Here is a 16,954-nt window from a genome sequence, read left to right on the forward strand (position 1 = left end):
GTCAGTGGTAATAAACCAGACTCTGATTCTACTGCGTCGAAAAAATTTCTGTCTACCCTATTTGTACCTACCCGAATTGTTTAAACCTCTATCAGGTCTCCCCCCTGCCTTTGAATTTCCAAAGTAAACAACCAAAGTTTATACAATCTCTTCTTTGAGCTACACACACAAAATGCTGGAGCAACTCAGCAGGCCAGAAAGCACCTATGAAAAAAAGTACAGTTGATATTTCAAACTGAGACCCCTTGGCAAGACTGGTGAAAAAAGATGAGGAGTAGATGTAAAAGGTGGAGGGAGGTGAGAGAGAAACCCAGGTGATAGGTGAAACTGGGAGGAGGAGGGATGAAGTAAACAGGTGGGAAGTTGATTGGTCAAAGAGTTCTTTGAGCTCATACCTTCTTGAATGCATCAAAGAAATTCTGACCACTTAAGCTGCTTGCTCTAAGGAAATCCTAGTCAATACCGGGAAAGTTAAAGTCGCCAACTATGGCAGTCCTGTTGCTTTTCCATCTTCCCATAATTTGCCAATATATCTATTTTTCTATCACCTGAAAGCTATTGGTAGGCCTATAGTACAACCCCAACAGAGTGATTGAACTAATGCTGTGCTGGAGAGGTGTTATTTTGACTAAAACTCTTGGATCAGATGGAGGTCTCTCCAATCCACAGTGTTCTGTGTTGGGATCCCGCTTAGATGTGATATAAATAGTGACTTGAACAAAAATAATACACAACATGATATAGTAACCAGTGGATATTTGGTCAGTGAAGAAGGTTGCCAAACGATGCAGCAGGGTAGAAATCAGTTGCAGATGAAGGCAGAGATAAAGCAGATTGAGTTTAATCCAGGCAAATGTGAGATGCAACATACAAAATGTTGGTGGAGCTCAGCAGGTCAGACAGCATCTATGGAGGGGAATATACTATCAACATTTCAGACTGAGCTTCATCAGATTTATTTATTTATTTTTATTTTGATGTACAACATGGGAACAGGCTCTTCTGGCCCAATAAGGTAAAATTTCATTCATTTTTGGAAGTTAAATGTAGGGGTTGACCCTAAGCAGTATTGAGGTACTGGGCCATCTTGAGTGCAAGCCCATGGCTCTCTTAGAGTGGCAATAAATGTAAATAGGATAGAGTTTCAGTCTGAAATATCAACTGTTTACTCCCCCTCCATAGATCCTGCCAGACCTTCTGAGTTCCTCCATATAAGTTAGGAAGTCAAGTTGCAGTTGTATAAGGCTTTGGCCAGGCTGCTTTCAGAGTATTGTGTGCAATTCTGGTTACCCTCTGAAAGGAAGGATGAAAAGGCTTGAGTCTGTGGTAAGGAAACCGAGTGCAATGTTAACATTAAGAGGACTAGAATATAAGAGCGAGGATTGGGTCCCTTATCTAAAAATAGTTCAAGAACCTGATGATTAAGGGGTAATAACTGTTCCTGAACCTGGTTTTGTCCTGAGGGTCCTGTACCTTCTTCCTGATGGCAGCACGTTGGGGTTCAATCACTCTTTTGGGGTTGTACCAATATCTGAGAAGAGAGCATGTCCAGGGCGGAAGGAGTTCCTGACGGTGGTGCTGGTTTCCTGTACAGTCCTCTGTGTAGATGGTCTCAACAGTGGGAAGGGCTTTACCTGTGATTGACCAGCCCATATCCACTACTTTTTGTAGGATTTTCTGTACAAGAGCACTGGTGATTTCATACCAAGCCTGTGATGCAACCAGTGATACTCTCCACCAAACATCTAGAGATATTTATCAAAGTTTTAGATGTCATGCTGAATCTTCACAAACTTCTAAGAAGTAGAGATGCTGCCATGCTTTCTAGATAATTGCAGTTAGGTGCTGGGCCCAGGACAGATCCTCTGAAATGATAACACCAAGGAATTTTAAGTTGGCGGTCCTCTCCATCTCTGATGCCCCAGTGATCACTGGCTCATGGACCTCTGCTTTCCTCCTCCTGAAGTCAATAATCAGTTCCTGGGACTTGCTGAAGTTGAGTGAGACCCTTATTTATGTCAGCCATATTTTCACCCTTCCTTCTATATGCTGATTAGTCACTACCTATGATTCAGCCAAAGACAGTGGTATCATCAGCAAACAACTGTGACATTGGAGATGTGCTTAGCCTCGCAGTCATAATTATCAATAGGTTTCATTAGGGAACAATTATAAAGCAAACTGAGCAAGTTCTTGCTGGTGTTTAGAAGAACGAGGGGAGATCTCATTGAAAGGCCTAAATAGAGTGGGCATGAATAAGATGTTTCTTATAGTGGGAGAGTCTTAGATCAAAGGGCACAGCCTCAAAATGAAAGGTTGTCCCTTTAGAATAGAGGCGAGGAGAAATTTTTTTAGCCAGAGTTTAGTGAAACTCTGACATTTATTGCCACAGACAGCTGTGGTGTGGAGTCCAATCATTGGTTATAGTTAATACAGAGGACAATAGGTTCCTGATTATTAAGGACAACAAAGGCTATGGGATAAGACAGAAGAAGAGAGTGGGGAGAGATGATAAATCAGCCATGATGAAATGGTGGAGCAGGCTCAATGAACCAAATGACCAAATTCTTCTTCTGTGTTTAAGGTCTTATAATTTTAGAGAGGATACAGAAGAGGTTTGCCAGGATGATGTCTGAATTAAAGAGTGTTAGCTACAAGTTTCAGTGCAGTGAATCGAACTACAGAAGTTTCAGATTATGGCAGTGCTTCAGGCGGAAGCATTAGTGTGCATCCTCTGGCATTGAAAAATGGTCATTCACTTACAGCTGGTAAATTTGTGATTAGTGAGATTGTGCCAGTAGCTCTGACTGAATGTATTCCTATTAAAACAGCTGTGCAACATTTGAGGTTTACAGATTTCATTTGTAAAGTTAGCGGTATGTTTCTGTCCAACCTATGAAGCCACCTGTTCTGTATAGTAGAGCCACCAGCTGGCAATGTTCTACCAAATGGGTACATTATGATTTGTGAAAGAAACTTCTCCTTTGTGAATCCAACAGTTATCCTTCTTTTGGTCTGGTTTGTTCCACCCTTAAATGGACTGCAGATTGAAACAAACCATTTATCAGGATCAGATGCAGAGTGAGGATTGTGATCACTGATATATGGTGTAAAATGTGTAGCTTTTGTGGCAGCAGTGCATAAATGTAAGTTATAATAAGGAACACCTAATGATGTGGCCACTGAGTGTATGCTTGTGGTTTTCTGCTACTGTCGTCCATCCACTTCAAGGTTCAATATATTGTGAGTCAGAGATGCTCTTCTGCACAGCACTGTTATAATGTGTGTTTATTTGAGTTACTGTCAGCTTCCTCTCAGCTTGAACCAGTCTGGCCATTCTCCTCTATCCTCTAACCTCTCTCATTAACAAGGCATTCCCCACCCACCCCAGCCCCAGAACTTCAGAAAACTGGATGTTCCATGCAAACTCTGGAGGCTTGTGTGTAAATATTGCAGGCAATCAGCAGTTTCTAAGATACTTTAATTACCCTGTCTAGCACAAACAATCATTCCACAGTCAATGTCACTTGGATTACAATTCTTTCCCATTCTGGTTTAAACAACAACTGAACCTCCTGTCCATGTCTGTATGCTTTTATGCATTAGAGAATGAGATGAGATTTGAAAAGGTTTACAAAATCATGAGGTTCACAGATAGGGTGAATGTCCATAGTGTTTTCCCAGGTTAGTAACTCCAGAATTAGAAGGCACAAGTTTAGCGCGAGGGGAGAGATTTAATAGAAATCTGAAGGGCAACCTTTTCACCCAGAGGGTGGTCAGTATATGTAGCAATCTGCAAGATAAAGTGGTTGGGGTAACTACATTAACAGCATTTAAAAGGTTCTTTTATAAAAAACGTTTAAGTGGTGTGGTCTGTGCATGGGCAAATGGGACTAGCTTTGATAGGCATTTTGGTTGGCAACAGTCAATTAGCCTGTTTCTCTGCTGTATGACAATGACTCTAATTTGCAGCTCACACAGTCATTGTCTTACAGCACAGAAACAGGCCCTGTGGGACCTGGCGGAGAAGCTTTTTTGCCTGGCCTGCTTGGGGCGCGATTATTCTGGAGCACCTTTTGCTGTCTGTCTATCTACGGGTTTGGGTGGGTGCACTTTGAGTTGGACTGCTTTTGGGGGAGGCTTCTGTAATGGGGGGGTGTACGAGGCTGTATATGAGTTTAAAGAAGATATACCTACCCTGCTTTGTGTAGTTTTCAGTGATCTGTTTTGTATCTGGGTGTGTGAGCCCCAGTCTGAATTAAATTAACAGGGAATGTGTTGTCCTATTCTCAATGTTTTAATTGCTTAGTGCTCTTTACATTGAAAGTACATTCTGGTATTTATGTATTTATGCACATTTTATTCCATATTCCATATATTCCATATATAATTAAAACAGCTGGAGAGGGATGAGAGCAGACAATTTGGTAAAAAATTTAACTTGGGTAGGGGGAAATATGATGCTATTAGGCAAGAACTTGGGAACACAAATTGGGAGCAGACGTTCTCAGGGAATGCAAAACAGAAACAAGGCAAATATTCAAGGAACATTTACATGGCATTCTGCATAGGTATGTACCATTAAGGCAGAGAGAGGAGGGTTGGGTAAAAGAACTATGGTGTACAAAGGATGTAGAAAATCTAGTTAATAAGAAAAGAAAACCTGATGAAAAGTTCAAGAAGCTAGGTGCTGTTAGAGCTCAAGAAAATCACAAGGGTGCCAGGAAGGAGCTCTGGAATGAAATTAGGAGAGCTAAAAGGGGCCATGAGAAGTCCTTGGTGAGCAGAAATAAGGAAAACCTCAAGTTAGGCTTCAAGTGTGTGAAGACCAAGAAGATGAGCCATGTGAGAATAGGACCAATCAGGTGCAATAGTGGAAATATTTGCATGGAGTCAGAGGAGGTAACTGAGGTAATTAATTAACACTTTGCTTTGGTATTCACAAGTGAAAAGAACCTTGGCAATTGTGGGGATGATTTACAGTGGACTGAAATGCTTAAATGTACAGATATTAAGAAGAAGGATGTGCTGGAGCTGTTGAAAGATTCTGGGGTCTGTATCCATAGGACAGTCAAAGCAGCTGCACAGGTTGGCAGTGTTGTTCAGAAAGCGTATTGTTTCTTAGCCTTCATCAACCATGGGATTGGGTTCAAGAGCCATGAGGTAATGTTACAGCTGTATAAGACCTTAGTTAGATCCCACTTGGAGTACAGTGTTTGGTTCTGGTCACCTCACTACAGGAAGGATGTGGATACTATAGAGAGAGTGCAGAGGAGATTTACAAGGATGTTGCCTGGATTGGAGAACATGCCTTATGAGAATAGGTTGAGTGAACTTGGCCTTTTTTCCTTGCAGAAATGGAGGGAGGATGAGAAGTGACCTGATAGAGGTGTATAGATAATGAAAGGCTTTTATCATGTGGATAGGCAGAGGCTTTTTCCTGGGGCTAAAATGGCTAACATGGGGGGGGGGAATAGTTTTAAGGTGCTTGGAAAAAGGTATAAGAGTATGTCAGAGGTAAGTTTTCACACAGAGAGTGGTGAGTGTGTGGAATGCACTGCCAGTGAAGGTGGTGGAGGTGGATACAATAGAGTCTTTGAAGAGACTCCTAGATAGGTACATGGAGCTTAGAAAACTAGAGTGTTATGTGGTAAGGTAATTCTAGGCAGTTTCTAGATTAAGTTACATGGCCAGCACAACATTGTGGGCTGAAGGACCTGTAATATGTTGCAGATTTCTATGTTCTATGCTCTAGTTCTTCATTTATAATTGTTGATTGTTATTTTATGATGTATGTTGCATCCCGACCAACACATCAGAGCAAATTCCTAATACATATACAATGACATGCAGAAGTTTGGGCACCTCGGTCAAAATTTCTGTTACTGTGAATAGTTATGTGAGAAGAAGATGAATTGATCTCCAAAAGTCATAAAGGTAAAGATGAAACATTCTTTTCAACATTTTAAGCAAGATTAGTGTATTATTTTTATTTTGTACAATTTTAGAGTGAAAAAAAAGGAAAGGAGCACCATGCAAAAGTTTGGGCACCCCAAGAGATTTGAGCTCTCAAATAACTTTTACCAAGGTCTCAGACCTTGATTAGCTTGTTAGGGCTATGGCTTGTTTACAGGCGTCATTTAGGAAAGGCCAGGTGATGCAAATGTCAAAGCTTTATAAATACCCTGACTCCTCAAACCTTGTCCCAACAATCAGCAGCCATGGGCTCCTCTAAGCAGCTGCCTACCACTCTGAAAATTAAAATAAATGATGCCCACAAAGCAGGAGAAGGCTATAAGAAGATAGCAAAGCATTTTCAGGTAGCCGTTTCCTCAGTTTGTAATGTAATTAAGAAACAGCAGTTAACAGGAACAGTGGAGATCAAGTTGCGGTCTGGAAGAACAAGAAAACTTTCCAAGAGAACTGCTGGTAAGATTGCTAGAAATGCAAATCAAAACCTCCCGTCTGAATGCAAAAGACCTTCAGGAAGATTTAGGGACTCTGGAGTGGTGGTGCACTGTTCTACTGTGCAGTGACACCTGCATAAATAAGATCTTCATGGAAGAGTCATCAGAAGAAAACCTTTCCTGCATCCTCACCACAAAATTCAGTATCAGAAGTTTGCAAAGGAACATCTAAACAAGCCTGATACATTTTGGAAACGTCCCGTGGACTGATGAAGTCAAAATAGAACTTTTTGGCTGCAATGAACAAAGGTGTGTTTGGAGAAAAAAGGGTGCAGAATTTCATGAAAAGAACACCTCTCCAACTGTTAAGCATGGGGTTAGATCCATCATGATTTGGGCTTGTGTTGCAGCCAGTGGCACGGGGAACATTTCTCTGGTAGAGGGAAGAATGAATTTAATTAAATACCAGCAAATTCTGGAAGCAATCATCTCACCATCTATAAAAAAAAAGCTGAAGATGAAAACAGGATGGCTTCTACAACAGGATAATAATCCTAAACACACCTCAAAATCCACAATGGACTACCTCAAGAGGCACAAGGTGAAGGTTTTGCCATGGCCCTCACAGCCCCCTGACCTAAACATCATCAAAAATCTGTGGATGGACCTCAAAAGAGCAGTGCATGCAAGACGGCCCAAGAATCTCACAGAACTAGAAGCCTTTTGCAAGGAAGAATGGGCGAAAATCCCCCAAACAAGAATTTCTGGCTACAGAAAGCACTTACAAGCTGTGATACTTGCCAAAGGGGATGTTATTAAGTATTCTCCATGCAGGGTTCCCAAACTTTTGCTTCAAGCCCTTTTCCTTTTTTGTTATTTTGAAAATGTGAAAGATGGAAATAAAAAAAACTAATCTTGCTTAAAATATTAAAGAAATGTGTCATCTTTAACTTTATGCCTTTTGGAAATCTGGTCATTTTTTTTACTCGCTTAGCTATTCACAGGAACAGAAATTTTGACCAGAGGTGCCCAAACTTTTGCATACCACTGTAAATGTACATTGTGAATAAAATTGATCCTTGATCCACGATGAGGAGGAATTTCTTCCTCCAGAGGGTGGTGAATCTGTGGGATTCATGGCTGTGGAGGCTATTGGGTGAAGTGGAAATTTATAGATGGTATTTGAGCTATGCCTAGCCACACAGACATGTGTATAGAGAGATTAGAGCTGCGGGTTAAGCACAAATGCTTGATGTGCGCTAGTGTTGATTGTCAGTGAGAACGATATGTCATCGCTAATCCACAAATACTGTGTCTTCTGTTCAAGGATCCAATTGCAAAGGGAGGTACAGAGGCCCAGGTTCCACAACTTCTCAATCAGGATTGTGGGAATGATGGTATTAAATGCTGAGCTATTGTCAATGAACAGCATCCTGCTGTAGGTGTTTATGTTGTTCAGAGGGTCTAAAGCCATGTGGAGAGCCATTGAGATTGCATCTGCCATCGATCTATTGTGGCGATAGGCAGATTGCAATGGGTCCAGGTCCTTGCTGAGGCAAGAGTTCAGTGTATTCATGACCAACCTCTCAAAGCATTTCATCACTGTTGACGTGAGAGCTACTGGGCGATAGTCATTAAGGCAGCCACATAGTTCTTCTTAGGCACTGGCATAATTGTTACCTTTTTAAAGCAAGTGGGAACTTCTGCCCATAGCAGTGAGAGTTTGAAAATATCCTAGTTGTTTGGCATAGGTTTTCAGAGCCTTACCAGGTACTCATATCTTGCAAGGTTTCACTGTCTATAAATACAGTCTAACATCGGCGTTTGAGATGGGATCACAAGGTCAACAGGAGCAGCAGGTATCTTCACAGCTGTAATTATGTTCTTCCTTTCAAAGCAGGCATAGAAAGCGTTGATTTCATCTGGTAGTGAAGCATCACTGCCATTCATGCTATTGGGTTTCACTTTGTAGGAAGTAATGTCTTGCAAACCCTGCCAGAGTTGTCGTGCATCTGATATCTCCTCCAACCTCATTCAAAATTGTCTCTGCACCCTTGAAATAGCCCTCCACAAATTATACCTGGTTTTCTGGTACAGGCCTGGGTCACCAGACTTGAATGCCAGTGATCTAGCCTTCAGCAGACAACGTACCTCCTGGTTCATCCATGGCTTTGGCTGGGAATGCACAGTAAGTCTTTGTGGGCACACACTCATCCACGCAAGTTTTAATGAAGTCGGTTTTTTGATAAAACATACACTTGACCTTTGAATCTACCTCATCAAAGCCCTTACACCTTATTGTCTACCTGTACTGTAGTTCCTCTGCAACTGTAACACTTTATTCTACACTCTGTTATTTTGTTTTCCTTGTCCCAGCTCAATGAATTTATCTGTTTGGATAACATGCAAAATAAAGCTTTTCACTACACCTTGCTAGAAACAGGATGGGATAGGTTGCTTTCTATCCAGATAGGAATCATTCTATGTTTTATTTTATTTAGAGATAAAATCCAGCCCAATGAGTTGCACTACACTGCATCCCATCTTTTTCACTATAGCAAAATCACAGGGAGATTTACTGTGAACAATTAACCAGTCTTTAGAGCATGGGAGAAAACAGAAACACCCAGAGAAACCCACACACTCAGAGAGTGAACATACAAACTTCTTACTGACAGCACTAGAACTAAACTCTCAAACACACTGACTGCTTATTGGCCAATCACACAACAATTCGCTAATCTATTCAGCCTTTTCTCTTAAGTGAAATGTGTCATTGTAGGCAATATCCAGGTGAATTACCTCTTCGACCTTTGCACTCAATAGGCCCTCCACTGGCCAACCATAGTTGTTGCACATCAGCTGTTGCCATTAGTTGATACGCAAGTCAGGGCAGTACATTATGGGGAGCAAGCTGTTTTCCATGCAGCAGGTGAATCCAAAGGAATGTTCGAATTCTATACAGTTTGACATCAGTGACACTGCAGGAGTTGCCAGTCAGCAATGACCTCTGTGTATGTCTGCTTTAGGGACACCAGCTCTGGATTTTTCTCTAAGATTTACTACTGAATATAGGCACAGCTGCCTATAATCTTGATCTGAGTTATATTGGGAACTCTTAGAATCAAAATGTTTAATGGAAATTAATGAAGCAGCATGTGGTCCAATGAACTGTACATGAGGTTTTGACCCATCATCGAGGACATCTTAAAAAGGCAACGCCTTATGAAGGCGGCTTCCATCATTAAGGGCACTCGCAATCCAGGACATGCCTCTTCTTGTTACTACCATAAGGAGCTGGTATAGGAGCCCGAAGAAACAAACTGAATGTTTTAGGAACACCTTCTTCCCCTCTACCATCAGATTCTGAATGGACAATTAACACTAGATTTTTGCATACTTTTTGCAATACTTATTTAACAATTTAATTTTATATGCAGTACTGTGCAAATGTCTTGGGCATATATTTATAGTTCGGGCACCTAAGTTGTTTGCAGGGTACTGTAGTAATTTTATATTTTCCTCTGTATTGCTACCCCCCCAAAAATATTCATGACACCTGTAAGTAACGATAAACCTGATTCTGAAATGGGTCTCTATTATGGACTAAGAATGGGAAGGAGGCAGGGAGAGGGGAGGGAGCAGGAAACAATAGAGAGACATTCTGTGATGATCAGTAAACCAATTGTTCGGAATCAAATGACCTTGCTTGGTGTCTCAGGGCCGGATGTGTCTGCAAACCTGCCCCCCATCCCTACCCTGCCCCGTGTCCCCAGCACAGCTTCTCTGCTGCCTGTCCCACACCCCTTCCACAGCATTCCACTCTCACCATTCTTTGCTCCTGCCAGACTTACAAATTCTTTCTCTGTTCCAAGTTGACAAATACACTATTATGCAAACATTTTATTTCAAACCAGCATGTTGTTGAAGTAGAGTGGAAGAATATTTCTCTGAACCTTCTGCAGAATCAGTAGTAGGTTTATTATCACTGATATGTGTCATGAAACTTGTTGTTTTGCAGCAGCAGTGCAGTGCAATACATAATAAAAATTATAATAAAAACACATATAAATTAATAAATAGTGCATTTCTTTTGAAGATGCCCTCAGTGGTGGGGAGGAAAGTACCTGTGACAGAGCTGGCTGAGTTTACATGAGGTAGTTTTTTTCCGAACCTGTGCAGTGGCACATCCATCCCAGGAGGTGATGCACAGATTGCTTTCCGTGGTACTTGTGCAGAAATTTTGTTTTAAAAGAGATAAATAAATGCAAATATGATATAGTTTCATAAGGTGAATAATTTTTGCAGGTCAGAAATATTAACTGAATAATCAGAAACATAGCATTTCTTCACAGGAGTTAAAATAAGTAGCTGCTGTACAGGGGGAAACTAAGCTTTTAATCAGAATCAGAACCAGAATCAGAATCAGATTTAATAACATCAGCTTAGGTCGTGAAATTATGAGCCTTTAACAGTAAAGAAGTCTTTAAATTTAGTTATCTTCTATTTTGCTGAACATTTTTTTCTAACTTTTCTCAACTTATTTTCTCTTTTTCCACAAAAGTGAAAAAGGCAATTGAGCTGAAGTCTCGAGGAGTCAAAATGCTTCCCAGCAAAGACAGCGACCACAAGAACTCTGTCCGTAAGTTTTATTTTCCAATAATGAATTATCAGTCAACACTATTTTAAGTGATAACCCAGGAACAATTGTGTGGAGTGAAAATTCTGCTCCTGTTTTTCAGGAAGTAAAATGCTTTGTCAGTAAAGAGGCGTACAAGAACTGTGTTGCTTGGTGAAATGTTCTTTTTGCAATGAGATAGTTGATCTTCCCTCCTTGCACTTTTTGACATTTCCGTCAGTCACCTGATCATCACAGGTTCAAGACACATCATCTTGTTTACGTTAGACTGACTTGACCTTGGGGCAAGAAGTTTATCACTGAGAGCTTGCCACTTTGTTACATGAAGACATTGGCTGCCAGTTGTGTTCACATTAGGATGTTCAGTTTCATGATTGCACCCTGAGCATGTTATGTGCACCCTTAGTTAATACATGTACACAGGGGTCTTTGACGCCTATGATTTTCACAAAACAGCTGACAAACTTATAAGCAATAGCCAATACACTTAGTGCCTACTTTGTTATGCACCTCCTGTACCTAACAAAATGTCCACTGAATGTACGTTCCTGGTCTTCTGCTGCTGTAGCCCATCCACTTCAGGGGTTGACGTCTTGCACCTTCAGAGATCCATTTCTGCACACCACTGTTATACTGCATGTCTCTTTGAGATGTTGTTGGCTTCCTGTTGGCTTGAACCAGTCTAGGCATTCTCCTTTGATCTCTTTCATTAACAAGGCACTTTCACCCACAGTATTGCTGTTCCTTGGATTTTTTTTTTTGTTTTACACACAATTCTTTGTAAACTCCAGAGTCTGTTGTGTGTGAAACTCCCAAGAGACTAGTCATTTCTGAGATACTCAAATCTTCCATCTGGCACCAAAAATTATTCCATGATCAAAGTTACTTGGATCAAATTTTTTTCCCCATTCTGATGTTTGGTCGAAACAACAACTGAATCTTTTGACTATGCCTGCATCTTTTTATGCTTTGAGTTACTGCCACGACTGGCTGTTTAGATATTGGCATTCAGAGCAGCTGTGCAGTTGTACCTCATAAAGTGGCCACTGAGTCTAATACTGCAACTTCCAATACTTTCAAATAATTTGTGGTATACTCATCATCTCCACAAGTCTGCCCAGAGATTTTGAATTCTAAATTACTATTTGGAGGAAGTTATGGAAGCCTTAGTGGGAGAATCAAAATTAGTTGAGATCTCAACTGGTCTACAGTGCAGTTTTAATTCTGATTAACTTGTAGATTTTAATTGTGTGTGAAATGCCCTGCTGGGGTGCTGGTAGAAGTGGATACATTAGGGACATTTAAGAAACTCCAAGGCACATGATAGAAAAATAGTGAGTGATGAAGTAATGAAGGTTTAGAGTGATTTTAGAGCAAGTTAAAAGGTCAACAGATCACGGGCTGGGGGGCCTGTAGTATGTTCTATGTATATTCTAGTTTTACTACTAATACAGTAAGAAGTACTGTAATAATTCAAAATGTAGTAACTATATTGGCCTTTTAATCATAAAAATACCATTGTATATACTTTTGGCGTCAAGTAAGTTATTTTGTCAACTGCAATGATGTTTCAATAGTTCTGATTTTTTTAAAATGGGATTTAGATTAATAAAACATTAAAATGCTTTTTAAGTCAACTACATTTTCCACTGAGGTTATACAGTTGCTGGTTAAATGCAAAGAATGAATCCCAGTGCCATTTTACAGTCATTGTGTTGCTATCATACCAATTGACTGAGTCAAGAGCAGAAAATCTGTATACATCTGACCATTATTGTCATAGGTAGAAAGATTTCTCATTTATGTCAGAATGCTGTTTCTGAATTTCAGTTTGGCATTCAACACTGTTGTCCCACAGACACCGGTGAACAAACTCCTACTCTTCGGTCTAAGTATACCACGGTGCAACTGGGTGTTGGTCTTCCTAACCAACGGATCTCAGAGAGTCAGGATGCACAACCTCACCTCCCTCCCATCATCCACAACACAATTGCCCCCAGGTTATATGCTGAGCCCTTTGCTGTACACTCTGTTCACACATGACTGCACACCAAACACCCAAGTAATCACATTGTCAATTTCGCCAATGACACAACAGTGGTGGGGCTCCTCACCAACAATGATGAGACAGCCTACAGAGAGGAGGTGGAAGAGCTTCAGGACTGGTGACAAGCAAATATCCACTTCATCAATGTCAACACGACAAAAGAGATGGCTATTGACTTCAGGAGAACTCGTACCACTTACACTCTTTACATCAGCAGCACAGCAGGGGAAACCACAAGCAGTTTCAAACTTCTGAGAGTGCACATTTTGGACAACCACTCATGTTCCAGAACACATACCACATAATTAAAAAAGCTCACCCAACACCTTTCCTTTCTGAGGAGGCTGAAGAGAGCTGGACTATGCACATCTATACTCAAGGCCTTCTATAGATGCACAGTGGAGAACATCCTAATATGCTGCATCACGGCATGATATAGAAACTACACTGTGCTGACAGGAGCACTCTACAATGGGTAGTCAAAACTGCCCAACTCATCACCTATCCCAACCTATAGAAAAGTGCTGGAAAAAGGCCAGCAATTTCATGAAGCATCCCACTCACCCTGCTCATGGGCTATTTGTCCCATTCCAATCTGGAAGGAGGCTACATAACATTTGCACCGGGACAACTAGACACAAAAATTTACTTCCCTCAAGCATTAAGGCTGATCAACACCTCCACCCACCCACGCAGTCTCTTACTACCGCTACTTTATCATTTCCTGTGAGTCACCTAATGTACAGACACTCCTCTACCTACTATCACTTTATTGACATATAATCAATCTATGTACAGAAGCTCTTATGCATTTATTGTGTTCTTTATTGTCCTATTCTTGATCTTATTGTGTTTTTTTGGTGCTGCATTGGTTCTGGAGTAACAAGTATTTCATTTTCCTTTAAACTTGTGTACTGGAAATGACATTAAACAATTCTGAAATGTCTGAAAATTTGGAATTTTATCCTAAACTGCCATCACTGAACTTATATTTCAAGTGAATTATGAAGCTAAATACTTAGAAGAGTATGGTAACAAAATGCAAGGATATACTTCATTGCCAAAAAACGAATGGAATAATCTAGGGATTTTGCGGAGGAAAACCAATATTGAATACATGATGGAGTCAGATACTATTGAATAATAAACAGATTTAATTATGCTGCAATGAAATTTTAGATAGTAATTTCAAACATGAAGTGTCACACAGTGAAGGGATTTGTGCTCGTTTCCAGTTCCGTGTTGTTGATCTCTGGGATAAGGTGGATAAATGCCCAGCAAACCCTAAAGATTTTCTATATGCATCAGAAAAATTGAATTGAAAAGTCACTACAACTCGCACCTTGCTGACTATTTTCATAGGAGTGTGGGTTTTTAGGGGAATGTATGGTATGGTAATGAATCTTGGGACTCTGGATTCATGGAGAAGCAGGATTGGGAAGGGACTGTCCTCCATTAGGAAATGAATGTGAGTGAGTGGATTGTGTAATTTTTGAGTGACTATAGCCTAGAAACTGTTACCTACTCCCATCACTGACACAGTTAGTTGCTTCCGAATCATCCAACCCCAAATCAAGATATGTTGTTGTCATTCTTCAGTACTCAAATGTAAAGCAGAGTGAAATGGTTGTTACACAACAGACATGAAAAAACAATAAAAACAAATATTAAAGTCTATCAACACGCAATATGTCCCTAATACATCAATGTTTTTACGGGATGCCAATGTGTTAGTGGTGCCGAAGGAATGAAAGTGTTTTGCTTTGGTGGATGAAGAATGAATCCAAGAGTTTTAAAAACAAGTTTAAAATCAGCATGTTCACCCTCTCTGTCTGAATGTAGATGTGAACCACCATTAATATGAAGTTCTCTGTAACACACAAAGATGAAGAGGGAAGAAGCATCTAGCATTGGAAAGTAAATACCAGCACCAAATGTGAAGCAAACTCACGACATGTTGGTCATGCACTTCTGGCACATTTGTTATACAAAGTATCTTCAGATGGATTAGTGCAACAGATGGACAACTATTTTGCTGTCAGTGACAATAACATAGTTAGATGAAGGAAGTCAAGCTGCTTTGACGCAGTGTGTGCCAGGATTACCAGCATGCCAACAGCAACTGGACAAACTAGTGGAGCTTGTACAGTTGAGATCTCCAATTATAAATCTGAGCAAATATGTGCTGCATCAGATCTTCCCTCTGCACTGTTTACCCTGGTCTTTGGCATCATTTTTGAAGCTTGCATGACTACTTGTTGATTTTGCTGCTGGTCTTCTGAAAGTACTGAATGTTAAGTCATGCTGTTGTATGTTTGTCTTTCCAACTCACCCGCATTGTTTTCTGTTACAGTTTCTTTAAGAAAGAGCTAGAATGCAGTTTGTCTGATGCTTGGGATTAGGTGGGATGGAATTTGAGATTTGAATATTAATTTTGTTAGCAATTACTTCTTATTGCTGCCAGCTACTGTTGTATTTGTTCTTGGCATTGGCAACTCCCCCAACTCAAAAATTTACAGTGTATCCTGGAAACTTGAGTGAAACTTCCTTCTCTTGCAAAAAGTGGAGGACGGAAGATGAGCAGCAACATCCACAGAGTCTTGATTCGACAGCACAGTGTATTCACCCTTTGTTCACCTAAATGAGAACTACAACCAGGGATTTTGATCAATTAACTGAGCTTTTGTTTGTGAATCGCGCGCTCCCTTGATTCACAAATAAAAAAAGTTCTCCCCCTCCCCCACCTCCCTGTCCCTCCTTCCCTAACAAAGTAGCTACTGAGTGTATGTTCATGGTCTTCTGTTGCTGAAGTCCATCTACTTCAACTTTCATTGCATTGGGCATTCAGAGATGCTCTTCCTCATTCTATCATTGTAACGTCTGATTATTTGACAAACTATTGCCTACCTGACAGCCTAACCCAGTCTGCCCATTCTCTTCTAACTCCTTCTCATTAACAATGCTTTTTTGCCTGCAAAATTGCTGCTCACTGAATGGTTTCTTTTTGTTTTTTGAACCATTCTCTGTAAACTGTAGAGACTGTTGTGCACAAAAATCCCAGGAACACAGCAGTTTCTAAAATAGTCAAACTTACAGAGACTTGGATGGCTCGGGGGCAGGAATGGTTACTTTGCCAGGCTTTAGATGTTTCAGAAAAGACAGGGAAGGAAGCACAATACAAGGAGGGGGCATGGCACTGTTGATCAGAGAGAGTGTCACGGCTGCAGAAAAGGAGGAAATCATGGAGGGATTGTCTATGGAGTCTCTGTGGGTGGAAGTTAGGAATAGGAAGGGGTCAATAACTCTACTGGGTGTTTTTCATAGACCACCTAGTAGTAACAGGGACATCGAGGAGCAGATAGGGAGACAGATTCTGGAAAGGTGTAATAATAACAGGGTTGCCGTGGTAAGAGATTTCAATTTCCAAAATATTGATTGGTAGCTCCCTAGAGCAAGATGTTTACATGGGGTAAAGTTTGCTAGGTGTGTTCAGGAAGGTTACTTGACACAATGTGTAGATAAACCTACAAGAGGAGAGGCTTTACTTAATCTGGTATTGGGAAATGAACCAGGTCAGGTGTCAGGTCTCTCAGTGGGAGAGCATTTTGGAGATATTGATCATAATTCTATCTCCTTTACCATAGCATTGGAGAGGGATAGGAACAGACAAGTTAGGAAAGCATTTAATTGGAGTAAGGGGAAATATGAGGCAATCAGGCAGAAACTTGGAAGCATAAGTTAGGATGTTCTCAGGGAATTGTGTGGAAGAAATGTGGCAAATGTTCAGGGGATATTTGCGTGGAGTTCTGATAGGTATGTTCCAATGAGAGAAGGAAACGATGGTAGGGTATATGAACTGTG

At 40.7% G+C, this 16,954-nt stretch overlaps 1 protein-coding gene across 1 annotated transcript in view; it reads left to right on the top strand.

Moving 5' to 3' along the window:
- Positions 1-16,954, top strand: part of LOC132400744 (CUB and sushi domain-containing protein 1-like) — a 2,029,389-nt gene that overhangs the window by 1,319,937 nt on the left and 692,498 nt on the right. Inside the window, exon 7 of the mRNA XM_059982042.1 lies at positions 10,972-11,049. Coding sequence (XP_059838025.1) covers positions 10,972-11,049 — 78 coding nt within the window. The remainder of the gene's footprint in view (positions 1-10,971; positions 11,050-16,954) is intronic.

The sequence above is a fragment of the Hypanus sabinus genome, chromosome 10 (assembly GCF_030144855.1).
Source record: "Hypanus sabinus isolate sHypSab1 chromosome 10, sHypSab1.hap1, whole genome shotgun sequence".
Lineage (NCBI taxonomy): Eukaryota > Metazoa > Chordata > Chondrichthyes > Myliobatiformes > Dasyatidae > Hypanus > Hypanus sabinus.